The following is a 21,019-nucleotide window of genomic DNA, read 5'->3' on the forward strand; positions in this document are numbered from 1 at the left end:
CGGATGCTCAACTGGTGAAAACGGAGATGGTGGTGGTGTGGAAGTGGATGCAGCTCCTGTCTTCTTTTTTTTTTTTTTGTAACGTTTTGGGAACCGTTCTCCAAAAGGTGCTAATTCACCTACATTAAAAAGAAAACAAAGTCATCCTCTCCATGGAGAATCAAGCGCATATCACATAGAGCATCAATATTTATAGCAGGCAATGTGCTTTTCTGTGTTTTTGACATCAAAATTGTCTAAATTAACCGCTAGACTAGTGATGAGATAGCCTAAAAACAACTGATTTGGCTTCTTAGTCAATTTTTCAAACTTCACTGCTAGCCAATAGCCAAGGTTAACTTGCTTATTTTCAATCATACACCACAAAAAGAATAGTTCAGACTTTGAAATTACAATGGTGTCATTATTCCTAGCAAATGTGTTATAGGCTAACAACCTGTGCATGTATCTAAAGGCCTCGTTGATAATTAGGTTGGCCTTAGACCGTGGAGGTCGGAATGGGATTGTGTTTAATCCAGTTAAGGCCATGTATACCTCTACATCACTGAACTCAACAAGATAATCACACAGCAGGTTAGTGTAGGCATCAGTAATTGTATCAGTTATGTCAACTAACCCCAAAGCAAGATTAAACTCATTCATAGATAGGAAATAATTTGCACCCAATAACTGAAAACAGATTGTTGGTTCCTTCAGAACGACCCTGGTGATTGAACTCAAAGTACCGTAAAACTCATCAAAGACAGGGTAATTTAGTTTAAAAAATTTGTCCCACCCAATCTTGTTGACTAATTCATAAAATGCATCTTTCAATTTCAATTCTGTCAAGGATTTATCATCCACAGTTCGTGCTTCAATAATCAGTTTATTTTGAATAAACGCGTACCTTGCCTTGCATTCTGGTTCAACAAAGATTAGACTCGTCTTGAATGGTTTGGTGTGTGAAACATACCTGCTCTTCCCTTTACCCATATGTGCTTATTTTTTGTGGTGGTTGGAGAGGTGTTTCAGAATTGTTAGAGGACATATTGGAGGGTATTTGGTCCGAATCCCTGTTATATTTATGTAAATTCCATTGAGTGTCATTGAATTTCAGTGTTTTTTTAATCAATTTAGTTAATTTTATGCAAATTCAGTATCTTTTAATAACATTCAATTTTTTGTTGAAGTTTATGAAGTTGGTATTATGTAATGTGTTAGTATATTTAAATATGTGTTTAGTCATAATATAATTTGTTAAACAATTGAAAATTGTTTGTTTCATATTATATATTATTTCACTTAAGTTTTAGAGTATTTCATTCAAATTTAATTAATTTTCCACTGGATTTCAAAACAATTAAATTTGTTTATGATTTCCATATTACCTTTTCTAATTGTTATTTTTTGGAACTGTATTCCACATTGGTTTTATGTCTTATTATTTGTTTCAAAGAAATTGATAGGGACCTATTGCGGATTTCATTGTCATTGAATTTACAAATGGCTGAAATTCAATGAATGTGGGTAAATTTAATGTATTAATTGTTTTTTTTTTTAATCAAACAATGAATAAATCAATTAGCCATAATTTGACAATAGTGTAATAAAGATAAAGGAACAAAACTCGGTAAAGAATTAAAGAATGAAGGGCAAATGTTGAAACGAGAGGACTGTGTCGAAGCATGAGCTATCTCGTTAACTTGTCGTCGTATCCACCTGACTGAGTAACAGACTTTTGAAATTAAAATTGTTAGGATATGAGAGATCAAATCACCAAATTCTGAATCGTCTGTAGAAGTTGAGTTGATGGCATCCACTACTTTGCGTCGAACTCGAAAATTACACCTTGGACTTTCCGTGCTTCCAACCACCGCATGGCCTGAAGAAAAGCTTCCGCTTCACATTCCCTCGTCATCGGACATCATGGTAATTTTGCGCACCGCCCCATCATGAAATTTCCCATTGAGTCACGTACCACTGCATCCGTACCTGCACGTCCCTCCTCCGCAAAGCATGCGACATCAGTGCAACACGACATCAGTCCCAACAGTGGAGGATGCCATTCAGAGCAGATTGAAGTTGAAACCCGCTTGTTTGCTATATCTCGGATTTGTACCAGTCCGCCAGTCGATGATGCAGTCCGTCTTCGTTTTAAATAATTAGCATGTGACCAGTCGTGAAGAACGGAGCATGCCATAGATGAAATCTGATCTGCGGTGTGAATCCCATGTTGTCAGAGGTGTTCGTTCCTCGCCTGCCAGATGCTCCACAGATGGATCAGAAAAATTACCGAGATATATACTGATGACAAATCCAGTATCCCATTAAATCATACGGACAGATTATCAACAGGAGTCGCCCCGACATTTATCAGATTTAATAATCCTACCTTATGCCACACCCGAACAGCCCATGCACACTCAATGAAGACATGCCATCCATCTTCCCAAGTTCCATTAGGCAATACACAATTAATACATACATGTAGGCCGCGAAACTAGAGGTTGACCCGAGTTGGTAGATACTTGCGTGCGAGTTGCCAACCGAAGTGGCGAGCCTTGTGCGGTACCTCAACGTACCATAATTTCTTCCAAGCACCTCGCACGTGGAAGCGCTCCCCGTCTTCAAGTGTTGTTGCCAACCGATATGAACTTTTGACTGTATACTGTCCCGATGGATGGAGTTTCCTGATCAGCCGATCCTCTAAACTTAGTATGTCGATTGGTAATTTGTGCATCTCCCTAATGTCCTTTTCCTCGAAGATTTCTTCCAACATCTCAACATCCCAATCTCTTGAGTTAGGAATAAATAAATCACAAACTTTCAAATGTTCAAACCCCTCAACCATTGGAGTGTGTATAAATGTCACGACACAACCCAGGCCATGACCGGCGCATAAATTAAATTAACTTTAATCTATGCTAGCCTTAATTCTGAACTAATAGAAATTCCAAAATTTACTAACAGAATATCAAACTCGTCTCAATTACATGAATGAACCTTAAAAGAATCAAATGTGCAAGTCTAAACCTCAATAATCAAAATTCTCCAAAGATAATATAAAGCTAATTTATTAGGAAATCTCCTTCAACATCAATCCAAGGGTTACCTCACGAACAGGGACCTTAATCTGAAAAAGAAAGATTCAACGTGGTATGAGATTTTCGTCTATACGAGCGAAAACCTCAGTGAGTAGTAGCTACAGCACGTAACAGAAAGGGAACAGGCATGCAAGCTGATACTTTTAAATCATGACAAATATAGTTCAAAATATAGTATTTCGAAATCAGTTAAACTAAAGGGGCAATATAAGATAATCAATTCCAAAATGCTGACAATCAATTGTCAAACATAACACTGAAACCTTTCAAAATATCAAATATTAGTATGATCAGAAAATAAGACAAAAGCTTTAAAACACATGGTACAGTGTAACAGAGTGGTGATACTGCACACCACCAGGGCCAGATAAATGGTAAGCGCTACCAATAACAGATACAGATAACAGACAATCGCCTTCACCGATCTTATGCATGATTCTAATGATGACACAACTGACGACAAACTGACAACTGACAACCTGACTCAAAGACAAATGCAAGGACCTAATGTTATGAAGATCGGTGAGAGGCCAGATAACAGATACAGATATACTGAGCACTTGTACCAGTTTGAAAACATATAGTATACATATATAATTTAGAAAATCATAACTGATTGAACGAATTATCAGATTTCTAAACAAAGGTAATAACTGCGATAAATCGCGTATTAGAAACTACAAATCATATCAAATCAAATTTTTAATAAATCCATTGTACCTGATAATAAAACAAATCAATATAAAGGCATGTTCCCAGAATATACGTTCTAATACTAAGGATATTTAGTAAACACAAGGTTTAAGCTATACGTTTATAGGAACGAAAATATACTGTCAAACGCTAATTTTTGATAAACAGTTTTTCAATCTAATATTTCAATCAAATAGGATCATGTACTATAATTACCACTCACCTGAATATTTGAGCAGATGTGAGCGTCCTAAAAGTTCGACTCAGTCAATTTGCGGATTATCGGAATTTCCTATTGGTTCAAGAAAAAAACGAAGAACGAATTAACTAATATTAATCATGTCCAAACTAACGGGATAATTAACATTTTAGGGGGAATTAGTTAAACCATAATGAATCAACTAATTAAAAAAAAAAATCAAAACCATAAGACTAATATTAGCTACCATTAAACTAGCTACTGCTAAAAATTTTAAAAAAATAAGATTAATCTTAGCTACTCCTAACTAGTACTAATAATAGGAAAACTAATTTCAAAATTTGATAACCCGCAACACTCACCTCTCAATTAAAACCCAAACTAAGTTTGAAATAAAACTCTTTTGAATTGATATAAAAACCTTGTACAGAAAAGACAAATTTGCTTCCATCAATTTATATAAATTGTAAAACCATGTTGAGGTTACAAAGATTGTAAAATAAAATGAAATCCCCAAAAATTCATGCCCTCAAATATATAATATAATAAATTATATGGAACCATGATAGCAAGGACAAGACAAGGAACAAAATTGGATTACAATCATAAATAATTTGTCTCTGTTTTCAATGTGGAGAGATGATTTGGGAAAAAGCAATTTGCCAACCACTTTATCCATCATAGCATACCAAATTGAAGAGTAAAATATTGATTTAAGAATGATGAACTTACTCAAACGATTGATGAACAGTAGGTAGAATAGATTAAAACAGATTTTGACTTCGACTTCGACAGCAAAAGAAATGGATTGACGGCGGCTCTTCAAGGAATATTGGAGAAATTGTTTTCTTTTAGAAGGAGGCTAGGTTTTCAAAGGCAAGGGATAATAACTTAAATTTAGGGATTTAAAATATAGTTATAATATAATTAAAATAATTATAATCCTATAATTCATTAATAGCTACTATGAAATAAATATATATTTTTTTTTTTTGACAAAACCGAAAATACTATCAGTCCAATACCTATGTAGTGAGAATGATATATCCAAATATTATTTAGGTTAGGGTCATTACAATAAACCTATTACTCGCATCCTGTAGCCACCTCTCCTTCCAAACATTTACTGATTGACCGTTTCCATTTTCGATCTAACCCCTTCCCTAATGATCAATTGACAACTCCATATACTTCGCCATATAAAGCTTGGTGAATGCCCCGGCGAGGCTCCCATAAAATCCCCTTGCGGATAGTATTTAACTTTGAAGATTTTGCTAACCATCGAAGATAGATTGGTGAATAACCGCCACCCCTGTTTTCCCAACATAGCAAGATTGAAGGCCGTGAAATTACGGAAACTAAGTCTAGGTGCACATAATCTATCCCAGGACATCCATTTCAGTCCCCTCTCCCCTGACCTCTTTTTACCCCACCAGAAAGAATTAAGCACTTTTTGCAGCTCATCAGGCATTGATATATGTAGCAGAAACACACTCATAAAATAAATAGGATAGTCTGGCCTGCAGCACGAATGAGTGTAGCCTTGCCAGCCTTCAAAATGCCTCTCCCTCTCCATCGCTGAAGGCGCTGCCATAGCCTATCCTGAAAATGGGAAAAAAATAGCTTTCTTCGACCTACCCAGTAGTGAAGGAAGACCCAGATATCTTCCTGTATTCAGCTGATTTGTGATTCCCATAATACAAGATATTCCATGTGCCAGCTCAAGGGGAACATGATACCAGACTTAGTTAAATTAATGGCTTGTCTCGATGCTTTCTCATATATTCTGAGCAACTCCTTTACCACTCTAATTTCTGCAATAGTAGCCTGGCAAAATAGAAATGTGTTATCGGCAAATAAAATGTGTGAGATAGACGAAGCATCTTTAGTGACTCGGCAGCTGTGCATTAGACCCTTATTTTCTGCCTCAGACATCAGAGAGGTCAACCCTTCAACACAAAACAGAAATAAATAAGGAGATAAAGGATCGTCTTGTCTCAATCCCCGTTTAGGAGTATTAATTGTTTTTATATATTTGATTATTAAAGCTATTTTGTTTTTATTTATTTTTTTAATATTTTAAATTGGTTTTTAGAAGTTTAATTGAAAGATAATTACGATGATGATTAAATTAGAATTATTATGATATTGTATTATGTATCTCTTACCTAATGCACCTCTAAATCTTGAACTCTCCTAAAAAAGTTTATTACCTCCATATATTTTAAAAATATCCTAGCTAAAAGTAACTTATTGACCTCCTAAAATCCACATGATAGAGAAAAAAATTAGATAAATCAATGAATACACACTTTAAACAAATCCAAAGCCAATAAATTACTATAAAGAATGTTTGAGAAAAAATAGGCACTTAAGAAAATTGGAAGGTCAAATAAAATGGAATGTTTTCATAGGTGAGAACCCTCCCTTAGATGAGGACACTTTGTTATGTGAGAACAAGATGAAACGAGGGATTCGAACCTAGGACTAAGACATAGAAAGAAAGACACACGCATGTCATCTGCCGTTGGGCCACTTATTTAGTTTGTTTATTATATAATTCCTTTATTTATATTATTAAGTGGCTCTGATACTAAAAAAAAATCCAATACTATATTTTTTAAATAAAAATACACTTGCTTTAGTTTGTTCATCATACAATTCTTTTATTTATATATTATTAAGTGCTTTTGATGCTAAAAAAAATCTAATACTATAATTTTTAAATAAAAATACGTTTGCTTTAGTTTGTTCGTTATACAATTCTTATTTATATATTATTAAGTGCATCTGATGCTAAAAAAAATCCAATACTATATTTTTTAAATAAAAATATATTATATATTTTAATAAAATTTAATATTAATATTTTATTTATATAAGAAAATATATTTTTTAAAACATCAATAACAGCCAATTCATGTTCTAAAATCTAGAATTTTAGATAAAAAAAGTTGCTAAAACCCGGGTTTTTTCGATGAAAAAAGATCATTTTAGAAAAGATGCTATCTTATGATATTAGTTCTAAGCCCAGACGCAGGAAGATGTGAGGCTGTTACGGGTAAAGATTCTATATTGGATAGATATCCCATTAGGGTCAAAGGTATGGCGCAAAAGGTAAGGCATGGCATGGAAAGATGGTGGTGTAGAGGTTACCGAGGTCAAAGAAATGGGGGACAAGGAAAGAAGGTAAGGCTAAAAGGCAGGATACGAGGTCCCAGGAAAGCCTAAAAGTCTAGGCGCAAAATATATTTTAACTTTTAAAACACGAACTATGAAGTTTAGAACATACGATATATTTTTTAGAACATACGTTATGTTTTTTAAAACATGCGTTATGTTTTTGCGGACATGAGTTATAAATTATATTATAGAACAAATGCAAAAATGATCCAGATATCTACTGATTTTTTTAGAACATTATACTTAATTTTTAGAACACAAACTATAAACTTTAGAACATACGTTATGTTATTTAGAATATGAGTTATAAATTATATTATAGAACAAATATAAAAATGGTCCATATATTTACTGATTTTTTTTTAAACATTATACTTAATTTTTAGAACACAAATTATAAAAGTTAGAACGTATGTAACAATATTTAGAACATCGTCCTTAACATTTAAAAACATAAATTACAAAAAATATAGAGAAATTAAATAAATAAAAAATTGGAGCATGTTTATAGATTTTTTTGTTCTATTAATAATTCATTATTATGCGCATTTCTTTTTTTCTATTAATAATTTATTATCATGCACATTTAATCGATATTAATAAATGCATGTGTCAAATATTAAACAATAGAAGCTACATGGATAATGGTATATTAATCAGCGCGCTCCATAATAAACAAGGGAAACAATTAGTTTAGTGGTAAGTAGCATGGAGTATATATGAAGTGGCTAAGGTTTGAACCCCACCAGCAGCATACAGAAGGTTGAAGATGCATTAAGTTTTATCTTTTATATATATATATATATATATATATATATATATAATGTTCGGCAAATCTAACATGTGTCATAAAGCACAGATTTATCTGCTTTAAAAAAAACTTAATTAAAATTAGATATCATGCCAATAGCTGCACGTGGACTTCATTAAAATCAGATAAAAAAAAATTCCTATTTCTTTCACTTACACCCTTTTCCTCCTCCATCCTATTGCATGGAACTGAAAATTAGGATCCTAAACTAAAACTTCAAAATCAATTAGAACCCTAAACTATCAAAATCATCATTTTGATCCCTAAACTAAAGCTTCAAAGTCAATTAGGATTCTAAACTATCAAAATCATCAATCAGGTCCCTAAATTAGCTAAAAATCATTAATTGAGTCCTCATTCTAAATAAAACTTCAATTGAAGGCCCATCGAAAATCATTTGGTTGAAGATATTTGATAGTTTAGGTAGTTTATGGTCCTAATTAATGAGTCTCTATCCTATCCAATTTTAGGATAAGATAGAGACTCAATTGATGATTTTTACTTAGTTTAAGGACTTAATTGATAATTTTGATAATTTAAGATCCTAATTAAAACTTTAATTTAGAGATCCAAATAAATGTAGTACCTTTTTTATGTGAAAATATTAATTATTGTATATGATTACCTAGAAAAACTAAACAGCTTTTGAACTAAAAAGGTATTAATTATACCTTATCCTATGCCATAAGGCATAGGTTAGCCGGACCATATTCTGAGGAATCTAAAACATGTCAAAACTCATACTCCACTTGAGAATTTACAACCACCTGCCTGCTTCACGGGAACTTAAATATACAACTCAAGAACAATAACCTACAAATTAAGGTTACGAAAAAAGAAAAAGAAAAGGAAGTCTTTAATGTAGTTAATAGCAAGACTAATATTCACATGGATGGCATGTCGTGTGACAAAGAAGACTATATACAGTTGCTGTCTTTGTAGTAAAAGAAAGAAGATTCAAAACTCAATGCCACTATTTATCTGAAGAGAGAGAGATGGTCTGCCAACATCTGAAAGTGGGCTATCCACTCTAACAACGATCCCTGAGCTCCCTACATTCCCATTCCACTTTGAACGTCCTAACTGTAAAATACAACACCCACAAATATTCTTATTATTACCATATGCAAGTTCAGCCATTTCATGACAACAGCTCTACGCTTAACACACTTTAAATACATGTCATTACATTCACATAACCGTACATGATATAATTAGGGAATGGTTAAGATTAAAACAGCTACTTCCATTAAAACCCTAAAAACATGTCTGGGTTAAAACATTGTGCCTAGGCATGTCTCTGGCAAGCGCCATAATGGCGCCCGCCTTTTGGCTTCTCAGGTGATATGCCTGGTGCCTATTACCTTTTGCGCGCCTTAACTATGACAATAGCAATAATGATAATAATAACAATAACAATAGCCAAGTTAAATAGAACAGACAGACAATTAACAAAGAAACTTACAGACAGGGATGCAAATACGGAAGGCTGTGCCGTAAATGCACAGCCGCAGATCAAATTCAGTTGCTCATTCACTGAATGAATAAGCTCTGCCCGCGACCCAGGATTGCTTCCACCAAAAGTGGGGCACAAACTGTCAGCATATCATTAAGAATAATCAAACCACAATCTCAAAGGAAAAGAAGCAAAAAACAAAGGAAAAAAAAAGGAGCGCAATCTGACACTTTTAGATGGATCATGATCTCTTAAACAGATAAAACTAAAGTGTAATAGGAAAATAATGCGAACTTAAGAATACAGCAAATGAATTCAAGAAAACTCAGACAGTATCGACATACTTCACTCCATTCTTCATCCTTACATCTCCATGCCACACTTAAATTACAAACCACAATGAAATAAAAACCTATCTTTTTCTTGATCATTAGTCAAGACAATAAGGTAATTTGAGACAATTGTAAATCATGCAGAAATTTAATTGAGCTTGTTTCTTTCAAATGACTTGTTCCAAATATTGCCTATGATTTCTTAACCGGGATGGAAAGCCAGCTATTGCTAGCTTTTAGAATCCCCCGCTAACAAGTTGTTTTTCTGACTTGAACAGCTAAAAATAGGATGTTTGGGCTGAAAACCATATGCTCCAAGGAGACAGCGTTTTGAGCAAAAGGATGGTAGAAGATATAAAGTGTGAGTGTTACAAAAACAAATTACCAAGATTCAGTTCCAACTCCAGTAACTAAGACATAGAATTGCAGAAATATGTAAAGGATCAGTCCATGAAAGAACTTGTTTTTCCTAACACCATTAATCATCAGATAGAACATTCTTCATTCATTAAACTAAAATTTGACAGCAAGGAAGAAAAAGAAAATATATTAGATTAGATGCAAGGACACAGAGGTAGCAGCTTCAACGAACATTAATAAGGTCAAATTAACCTATCCAAATTAGCACCAAGCCAATTCATTTCAATGGAGAGATCTTCTGCAACAAAAAGACAAACCTGATTGCCCAACAGGGTCTTAACTTCTGTCTAACGACAAACCAAAGAATCTCTCTGTTCTTGATTAAATTGAACTAAAATTTAACAGCAAAGGTGGTCTAGACATAAAAAGGAAAAAAAAAAGAAAAATGAAGTATAGAGGTCCACTATGAGAATAAAGAGCCCTTCTGAAGTTGAACTATGTAGTAACTTGTATGTGTATGAGTGTTTAATGTGATTATCTATCTCTAGATTAGATGCAAGATTTAAGAAGAGCCTGGAGCTTCTGAGGCTAAATTATGTGAATGAAATCTGTATGAAACCATGTGTGCAAACTTCTCTCTCTCTCCCCCTATAAAAGAAGAAAGAGAAAGCAACAAAGAAATCAAATGCAAGGCACAGGCCAAATCTGGTACGTGATAAAATCTGCGTGCACCAGCTATGTTAATTATCATAATTTCAGTTTCCTGTAATCCCATTGTGCTATAAAACCGTCAGTTTCCTAGTTGGGTGTGTTCAGTATTAAAGTCGGCAGTAAATGAAGAATGACAGTATTGTTTCCCTCCAGGTCAGAGTTCAGAAAATTCAGAGATCATAAGGTCCATGAGCCTTTCTCTTCAAATATTCAAAATAGGTTAAAAGGTAGCAAGACACCAGCAAGAAACAGTCCCATGCATGATTCCAAAGTAAATCACCCAATAACTGGATCTGAATCAAGGGATCTTAAGACAACCTCTCTAGTCTAGAATAGTAAGAACCAGCAAGAAACATGTCAGGTAGTGAATCTGACAGTAGTAGTGTTTAAGAAGGAAGAAGAAGATTGAATCAGAGGGAATGAGAAGAGAAAGAGAGAGAGAAAAGAGAAGAAGAATTAGAGAAGGAAATAGTTGTTGATATTTCATTGATAGATTGTCATGTAGAAAGCATGACCTTCTTATACAGGTACAGCATATAGAATTACAGCTGGCAAGGACAAGGACAGCTGTCCCCTTCTACTAACTAACAGCCAAAATAGTAAACATACGGTAATTCCAAATAACGAAATAACCAACTTGAACAGTAATAGAAATATTGAATTGGCTAATTATCAACTAAGTCCTTAAACTTTTGACCTTTGTCTCCTTGCATACGTGACAATACCTCCCCCCTGAGAACATTCTTGACCCCAAGAATGAATGAAATCAGGAAATTGAGCAGCAAGCATTGCCTGATCCTCCCAAGTAGCATCCAGTGCAGATAGGCCAAACCATAGGATAAGAAGTTGAGGGACGGCCCTATCGTTGACCGTTACATTTCTAGTATTGAGGACCTTCTGAGGTACACTGCTAAACCATCATCCAGTGGAGGCAATGTAGTGAGAGTAGTCCTAGTAGAACTCGCTTTCTTTTTTAGGAGGGAAACGTGAAAAACAGGATGGACCTTGCAAGCATCTGGAAGTTGGAGCTTGTAAGCAACCTGTCCAATCTTAGTTAGGATCTTAAACGGCCCATAGTATTTCGCAGACAGTTTTTGGGAGCCACGAATTGCCACTGTAGACTGCCTGTAAGGTTGTAATTTCAAAAATACCCAGTCTCCCACCTGAAATACTCTGTCAGACCTGTGTTTATCTGCAAACTGCTTCATGCGGTTCTGTGCTTTAGTAAGACACTCCTTAAGGGCCAAATTCATCTCCTGTCGAGTCTGTAGCACATCCTCAACTGCTGCTACTGCATTGTGAGTGGAAGTAAGTATAGGAGATGGAGGAACAATACCATACAATGCCTGGAATGGTGTCATGTTTAAGGAACTGTGGAAACTGCAGTTATACCAATACTCAGCCAAGCTAAGCCATTTGGTCCACTGTTTGGGAACCAGGAAACACATGCTGCGGAGATACCCTTCAAGGCATTGGTTCAAACGTTCAGTTTGACCATCAGTTTGTGGATGGTATGCGCTACTGAATACCAATTGAGTTCCCAAGTTCTTCATGAGTTCTCGCCAAAATAACCCTGTAAACACCCTGTCCCTATCAGAAACAATTGTGCGAGGCATCCCATGTAATCGGAACATTATGGCTGCAGAAAATGGGTGTGTCAATGGAATGAAATGACCACTTTTTGTAAATCTATCCACCACTACAAAAAATACAATCATAACCACCTGACTTTGGAAGTCCCTCCACAAAGTCTATTGCAATGTCTTTCCAGGCTGCATCAGGGATAGGTAAAGGTTGTAGTAAGCCATGGTAGGGAGCATGGTCTGACTTGCATCGTTGACAAGTGTCACAAATTGTCACCCAGTCGTGAATTGTAGGGCCCAAACGAGGGCAATAGAAGTGTTGTTGCACCTTGAATAAAGTGGCACGTATACCAGAGTGTCCTCCCAAGGGAGAGCTATGACATGCTTGAAAAACTTTGGCCCTAAGGTCAGTGTTGGCCCCAATATAAAGCTTCCTTTGTAATACAAAAGACCATTCTTGAGAGAGTAAGGCTCTTTAGAACCTGGTAGTATAGTTAGTTGTTGAAGTAGTGCAGTTGCTTCAGGATCCTGCATGTAAGAGTGGTGCACTTCTTCTATCCAAGTGGGAACCACAGAAGAAATGGCATATAGTTGGGAATTTTCTCTCCCAGCACTCTCTTCAAATTGTCTAGAAAGGGCATCATCAACCCTATTTTCACAACCCTTCTTATACTGTATAGAGTATTCAAGCCCTAGTAACTTAGATATGCCCTTGTGCTGTAGAGCAGTATGAAGTCTTTGATCTAACAAATGTTTAATACTCTGGTGATCAGTCTTAATGATAAATGGAGCATTCTCAAGGTAGGGTCTCCATGTAGTTACTGCTTGGAGAATGGCCAGGAATTCTCTTTCATATGCGGACAGCCTTTGATTTCTAAGGCATAACATCTTAGAGAGATAGCATATAGGGCGTTAATTCTGCATCAACACTGCACCTATTCTACTGCCACTTGCATCACATTCAAGGACAAAAGGCTGACTGAAATCTGGCAAGGCCAAAACTGGTGCTTGTGTCATCATTTGCTTAAGCTGGGTGAAAGCTTCAGTTGCCTCTGATGTCCAGATAAAGTGATCCTTCTTCAATAACTCAGTCAGGGGCTTGCATATCATTCCATACCCTTTTACAAACCTCCTGTAATACCCGGTCAGCCCTAGGAATCCCCTGAGACCCTTTAGAGTTGTAGGTTGAGGCCATTGTAACATAGCAGAGATCTTCTCCGGGTCCGTAGCAACGCCTTCCTCCGAAATGATGTGGCCTAGGTATGAAACTTGGCTAACTCCAAACTCACATTTCGAGGCTTTAGCATAGAGTTGATGTTGAGTAAGTAATTGGAATACTTTCTCAAGATGCTCCAAATGTGCCTCTAAGGTAGGAGAGTAGATCAATATGTCATCAAAGAATACAAGGACAAATTTCCTGAGGTGGGGTTTAAACACAGAGTTCATGAGTCCTTGAAAGGTTGCAGGGGCATTGGTGAGCCCAAAGGGCATCACTACAAACTCATAATGCCCAGAATGAGTTCTAAAGGATGTCTTATGAATGTCATCCTCCCTCATTCTGATTTGATGATATCCAGCCCTAAGATCAATTTTAGAGAATATTGTTGCCCCATGTAGCTCATCTATCAGCTCTTGAATCACAGGTATAGGAAATTTGTCTTTTATAGTGGCCTTATTTAACTCTCCAAAGTCCACACAAAACCTCCAGGAACCATCCTTCTTTTTAACTAAGAGGACTGGCGATGCATAAGGGCTACTACTAGGTCTAATGACTGCAGTGTTCAACATCTCTTCCACTAACCCCTCTATTTCATTTTTCTGAAAATGAGAATACCTATAAGGCCTTATGTTTACAGGGTCTGTATCTTGTTTGAGGGGTATAGCATGGTCTTGTATTCGCTTTGGGGGTAATGTAGTAGGTGTATGAAAAACAAGGGTTTGTGTTTGAAGGAAGGTTTGAATTGGAGCAGGGGTAAGAGATTTGGGTGGCTGTTTGGGTGTTAAATCATGCTTAGGGGCTTCATTTTGCATCACCATTAAGAACAGTCTACTAGTAATTCCTTTCCACCCTTTAGTCATTAGTTTATTCATTGACTTAAGAGTCATCATCTTAAGTGTCATCTCTTCCAACATACCCTTAAGCTCTAGCCCTGCATCTAAAGCATTGATAGAAACTAGGATATGTTCTTCCTCTGGTTGGTCGTCCTCCCTTTCTACTTCGTCTCTTGTATTCTCAGTGGTCATCTCTGACTCTTCAATTTCATCCTTTGCCGTTATTGCTAACAATTTCTTAGTAGCACACTGGTGGCCAGGCACATATTTATCTCCACATCTCCAACAAACTCCAGGAAGTCGTTTTTGGTTAGGGTTATTGAGTTTTGGATCGATGGTTTTAGGTTGAGTTTGAGGCTGATAACTATTGATTTTGGTTGTGTGAGGAGTGGAATTCCAAGGTTTAGAGGTAAGGGGAGATCTAAACGTTGGTTTGGGTTTGACAGCTTCCAGGATATCCCAGAGATGAGTCTCCTGGTATTTTGCCTGTTTAATAGCAGAGTATACCTCTTGTGGTTCATGAGATCTCACCGCCGATCTGAGTTCCAGTTTGAGTCCTGCCACAAAACTCTTGGTATAGTATGATTCTGTGATCTCTGGATGTTCCTTCTCCATCCTGAGCTTCAATTCTTCAAACTGATCTTGGTAAGCACCGACAGTGGTCGTCTGTCTCAACTGAGTTAACTGCTCCACCACATCCGCTACTTCGGTATCCTGGAATCTCTTTCCGATCTCGATGATAAATTCCTCCCACTTCAGGTTAGGATGAGAGGGAATCCAGTTTTTAAACCATTTTTCCGCTTGTCCCGTCAAGAATAAGCCGGCCAGCTCCACCTTGTTCTCTTCAACTTCGAAAAGTTGAAAATACTTTGTACACTTACTGATCTAGTTTTCAACCTCCGATCCGTTAAAGGAAGCTCACACTTCGGCAAAAGTTTTTGAAAGTACGGTGGTTTTGGAGATGAGATTTCACCTGTTTGGTTGATCGCCGGAGAACTTCCGAGAATTCCTTTGTCAGGAAATTGACGAGATGAAGGAGTTTTTGGATCAAACTGGGGTTGAATGAGCTTGGTTATAGTGGTAATGGAGTTATGGACTAATTCTTCCAAACTCTGGTGGGAATTAATCTGATCCTTTCGAAGTTGGGATTGCTCGAGAATGAGCGTCTCCAATCTAGATTGTTGAGCGGTTTGAATATCCTGGAATTGCGCTTGCATTTTCTCCGGTTTCTCCGCCGTCACCTCCGACCTAGCGTGAAACCGGTTGGTCAGCTCCTCGAGTCGTTGTTCTAACGCTTCCATGATCTCCCTGTTTCTCTGTTGAGCTGCTCTGGTTTTAACAAACGAATCCTTACCATTCACCAATTGGCCGGAGAATCAAATCTCTGATACCAATGTCAGGTAGTGAATCTGACAGTAGTAGTGTTTAAGAAGGAAGAAGAAGATTGAATCAGAGGGAATGAGAAGAGAAAGAGAGAGAGAAAAGAGAAGAAGAATTAGAGAAGGAAATAGTTGTTGATATTTCATTGATAGATTGTCATGTAGAAAGCATGACCTTGTACAGCATATAGAATTACAGCCGGCAAGGACAAGGAACAGCTGTCCCCTTCTACTAACTAACAGCCAAAATAGTAAACATACAGTAATTCCAAATAACGAAATAACCAACTTGAACAGTAATAGAAATATTGAATTGGCTAATTATCAACTAAGTCCTTAAACTTTTGACCTTTGTCTCCTTGCATACGTGACAAAACAGTCCCATGCTTGATTCCAAAGTAAATCACCCAATAACTGGATCTGAATCAAGGGAAATTCTGTAGACAACCTCTCTAGTCTAGAATAGTAAGAACGATGTGCACATTCCTCGAGCCTTATTGACATTGGTCTAGCATTGGATGCAAGTTTCAGAATGACTAGTAATGTAATTTTTGTACACCATGTATTTTCCAATTATTATAGAATTCAAAAGTCAATGCAGTACTATATTGTCATCCTCAGTGCCGATTCTTGATACAAGTTTTCTTATTCTTTTTAATAGGAGAGAATTATGACATTTTGATTTTATGTATATGAATGTGAACATGAAAAATTACCTGAACTGTACCGTAGGCCTCACCATTAGGCCAGATCTCTGCCACGCTAAGGCTTGTGAAAAACCTAATGTAAATGATTTGTCAGGCCATTGTACCATTGGTGTGATGCGTGTACCCCACTTGTTCTGGTAAGAAAGTGAAGCAGTGAATTTTGTTTCAAGAAAATGAAACCGCATACTTCAAAAAAAATTCATTTAAAATAATTTCCTATATTTTCTTTTAAAATCTATTCCTTACAAAATACTGACAAAATCCACTAAAATTAGCTTATGAAATAGCCATTTGTTCCTGACACACCTTATGGGAAAAGCTAAATCTCATTTCCCCTGGATATTGACCCTGTGCTTGGAGAAGGCCCCCACACACAGGTAGAAAAGCACTCGTAGTTAGCCCCTCACCCGCCACGTAAGTAAACTGACCATTTGGAAACTGCAAATCCACAAATGACTGCACAGAGAAACAGCAAAGCAAGGGGAAGAAGAATAAGAATAATATAAATCCATCTCGAGATACACACCTCTGAAGATTTTAGAGATAAGAAGAAAAAATGCAGCATCCAACCTTATACTTCCATCACCATGTTAACTCCTGATGAAGATGGAGATGGGTTTTCATAAAATGATGGAAAAAATTATTCTTTGATTTATTTTAATGAGTTCTCTTAAGTGAGTAAATGTGAAATTAATTGCAGTCTCATCAAAATATTTTCATATCAATAACAGAAATCCCCCTTATTCTTGAACTATGTCCAGATAACTACATGAAGCACACAAAAAAAAAAAAAAATCTTACTTTCTGACGTTCTGCATATTTACTATTTCTATATATTAAAACAAATGGGCTTACCAATTTTCTTATCACATGTTTCACCCAAGCTTATGTAACAAGAATTAAAAAAACCATGCTGACTCTGTCTCATGTGAGGATAAGAAACTAGGAAAGGGAAGAGAGAAGAGGGGAAGACTGTAAGAGTCACTTTGATAGACTTAGCCCCAGCAATTTTGTCATGCATACCTTTCTGAAGGTATTTCTTTAATGCAAAACAGAATTCAAGTTTTTAGCTACAAAGAGTTACACCTCTGATCTACTTGTTCACAATCAGCACTTCAAATTTCAATAAATCTCAAAAAATAAACTACTGTAACAGGTAAAGAAAGAAGAGCTTATCATAATTTATTGGATTTATTTACTTACACAGGCCAAAGGATTGAGACAGAGCATTGACATAAGTAACCATCTTCTATGCTTTGACCATATAGCTGGACAAAGAGAATGCATGCCATTCTGCAAAAAGCAAAAATAAACAGTGCTTAAATTCCAGTAAAGAGTAAAAGAACAACCAAGAAACTTCTATCTATATAATCAGTTTTATTATTAAAACCAACCATTTCTTGGTAAAATGAAAAAAAAAATAGAAGTAAAACTGTCAAAGCCAATATCAGTATAACAACAAATGCAGCACCATGCATCCAGTAAGATACCAAAGGAATGCTACTATAGTACTAATATTTTGCAATTCAATTTGTTTAATGAATAACTCCTAATTGTGCAGTTGTTCTGGTCATCACAATATTAGGTAAGAAATCCTCTTGGCCTAATGTCATTCTTCTAGGAAGCCAATAACTAATGGCCCTTCATACAATATCAAGGCTCAAGATATGTAAATTAGTTTAAGCAGGCAAATAAAAAAATATCTAAAAACTTTGCATATTTTTCTACTCTGAATTCTAAAATTACCATTTTTATTCACGAACTAGTTTGACTATATATTGGACTTACCTTCCTATCATATCCATACCAAAGCAAGTGTTGCTTTGACAAATGAACAGGAAGAAGAAGTGTTGAATCACGAACAAATAGAACAGGACCAAGCTGGATGAGGAAGAGAGAAGAATTATCATTTCCTGATGTGGAACTGCCATTTGATGCCTCAACTCTCCATAGATCTCCCCTAGCAACCAAAGAACTCTCTATATTTTGAGTTCTACTGTCAAAAGTTGATGTAATATTCATGACACCCTGAACCCAGTGGAAAATCAACAATTAAATAACTGAAGAATTGCTGTACACTAGAAAACAAATTGACATCTAATAGGATCCGTGACAAAGATAATGAGAACAATAATGAAACAGCACAAAACAAACAATTTCTTGTCATTATTGTTGTACTTAAGCTGGTGATTTTGTTGTAAGATCTAAATTGATATTGATCAAGTTCAAATAGACGATTTTCACTTCTACTAAGCCTCAAGCCACATTTTGATATATTTAAGAAGCACCTATAATTTTCAATCACTCATATGCGACTACAATTTGATTTTACCTTTAAGCAACAGCTTATTCCCCTCAAGCTTCAATCACAGGGTTTTTAGATTCTAACGATCTGATTAATATTTGATACTACAGATTATAATATAAAACAATCATTGCTTATGGGCTATAATGACTACTTCCAAATGTCACAAAATCATTGTGGATATTTACCTGCGGTTTACCAAGATGCCCTACAGACTTCAAATTAAAGCCGACAGTTTCTTCATTCGATGAACCATCCAGCACTGCACCACCACCATTCTCCACAAATCCAAAATCCCTCAACCTCTCAGTCACCAATCCCAACTCCCCCTCCACACTCATCCCCACATCACTCCTTCCACTGCCGATCCTCACCTCCATCCCTGAAGCCTCCTCCTGCCTAAATGGCACTGGCAACCGTCTAAAGAACTGCTCTACCAACCCATTCAAGCCCGCCCCAAAATCTGCCCCGGCTTGACCAATCCTGTTCCCAATATCAAAAATTGCAGAAACCCCATCTATCCCAGAATTATCAGTTAAAACTCCAAAATCCCTTTTGCTGAAATTGTGGCCTGGAAATTCCAAATCAAAAAGCTTCGATTGCTGAGGACTAGGCCAAGGAAAGGCTGGTGGGTGACTTATATGGGATTGGATAAGGCCTGTAAACCCCTGCGCCAGCCGATCCGCGAGGTCATGGCCTTGCCGCTGCACCTCCTCCCATGCTTCGAACGACCTTTCAACCGACATTTGGCGATGATATTCAACAAATCATGAGATTTCCCCTGAAAGTATTCCACAAATAGACAAGCAGGAAGAGGATACTTCAATTATCAAGACAAAAATTGAAAGTCTGCTTTTGGGTTATGAGCTGATTAGCCTATTAATACTACTTGCGGAACTGATGCAGAGAAGATCGAAAAAGGTAAGAATATTTCGGGAAATATTTAAAATAACAAAAAAAAAAAAGATTCAGTGGCGGAGAAGCTCCTGCGAAATGAAATCGACAGAGAATTTTCCGAAAGAAAATTTGAAGAAAAAAGAAAAGTTGAGGAGTGGAACCAGCCTCTTCCTGAAAGTGGAAAAGGGGAGTTAGGGTTTACCGTAAAGATCAGAAACAGTGAATGGTGGATCGAATTCGAAAAGCAGGAACAGTAGGAGATGGTAGGTTTTGAACTTTTGATTTCAATAGAATTGGAGAGAAAGAAAAAAAAAGAGATGGGGATGGTACAGAGTTCGCTACCGCCACGTTGATGCAACACCTGTGGCTGAATGGTGTTCTAGATACTTAATCACCATAACGGAGCCATCATCCCCAAAAGTTAAATTAATTAAACTTAGGCTTAATACATCATTGGTCCCCTAAACATGTCTAAAAAGGTTGATTGGTCCACTGAACTTTTAAAGTATCTCAATAGGTCCCTAAACTTGTATTAAACATTCAGTTAGCCCCTTGAACTTGCAACAAATGTAATCAATTGATCATTCGGTTGTAAAAAAATAAGTTAAATACGGAAAATGTATTGCACACGTCTTAAAAAAAGTAAAACAATCAAGATCGAGGTATTGAGGTTGTAATATTAGAGAATACAAGGTTCATAGTTGAGCAAATAATAACTTCATTTTTACTTTATTCTTGAATTATGTAATAACATTTTTTAGTCAAAAAAAAATGTAATAACATTCTAAGACACGTGGAATACATCTTCCGCACTTAAACTTACATTTTTGCAACCAAGTGATCAATTGATTACATTTTACGCAAGTTCATGGGGCTATCGAGATACTTTGAAAGTTCAATGAGCCAATCAACCTTTTTGGACAAGTTCAAGGAGCAAATGATGTATTAAGCCTTAAACTTAATATCATTTGAGTTTAATGAATTGTAATTGATTTAAGGGAAAATTATAAAACTTGTCGGATTGGAGGTCCACATACATATTTAAACTAATTACACAATACATATTTACACTATTTTATTTGTGACTTTCCCAAAATACATTTCATATATATAATAACTTATAAGTCTCCTACTTTTTCTTCTTTCTCTCTTTGTTTTTTTCTTTATTTGCAAACTCGAAAGCACCGCTAAAAATCATATTTGTATATCTATTTTATTTCTGTTATTTCTTTCTATTGGCTTTAAGGTTCTGCGATTTCTTTAGTGTA

At 36.1% G+C, this 21,019-nt stretch overlaps 1 protein-coding gene across 2 annotated transcripts; it reads right to left on the reverse strand.

Moving 5' to 3' along the window:
- Positions 1-8,679: 8,679 nt before the first annotated feature.
- On the reverse strand, positions 8,680-20,133 carry LOC136218748 (uncharacterized). Of its 2 annotated transcripts, XM_066005832.1 has the most exons (8): positions 19,954-20,131; positions 19,043-19,635; positions 18,338-18,577; positions 17,753-17,842; positions 16,856-17,005; positions 16,559-16,683; positions 9,435-9,564; positions 8,680-9,052 (listed from the first exon to the last, which is right to left on the reverse strand). In XM_066005832.1, exons 2-8 carry the CDS (start codon positions 19,598-19,600, stop codon positions 8,927-8,929), a joined length of 1,419 nt encoding a protein of 472 aa, XP_065861904.1. In that variant the 5' UTR covers positions 19,601-19,635; positions 19,954-20,131; the 3' UTR covers positions 8,680-8,926. The 2 variants fall into 2 exon arrangements, with proteins under 2 accessions (XP_065861904.1, XP_065861905.1); XM_066005833.1 differs by lacking the exon at positions 9,435-9,564 and having other exon boundaries at positions 8,823-9,052; positions 19,043-20,133.
- Positions 20,134-21,019: the final 886 nt, after the last annotated feature.

The sequence above is a fragment of the Euphorbia lathyris genome, chromosome 2 (assembly GCF_963576675.1).
Source record: "Euphorbia lathyris chromosome 2, ddEupLath1.1, whole genome shotgun sequence".
Classification (NCBI taxonomy): domain Eukaryota; kingdom Viridiplantae; phylum Streptophyta; class Magnoliopsida; order Malpighiales; family Euphorbiaceae; genus Euphorbia; species Euphorbia lathyris.

What these genes read in the sequence shown, in the direction of transcription:
- LOC136218748 (XM_066005832.1), bottom strand. Translation starts at nt 19,600, where the DNA reads ATGTCGGTTGAAAGGTCGTTCGAAGCATGGGAGGAGGTGCAGCGGCAA. An exon ending in GGCATCTTGGTAAACCGCAG is followed by an intron (nt 18,578 to 19,042) that starts GTAAATATCCAC and finishes CACTGGGTTCAG; the next exon opens with GGTGTCATGAATATTACATC. An exon ending in CCGTATTTGCATCCCTGTCT is followed by an intron (nt 9,053 to 9,434) that starts GTAAGTTTCTTT and finishes TGTATTTTACAG; the next exon opens with TTAGGACGTTCAAAGTGGAA.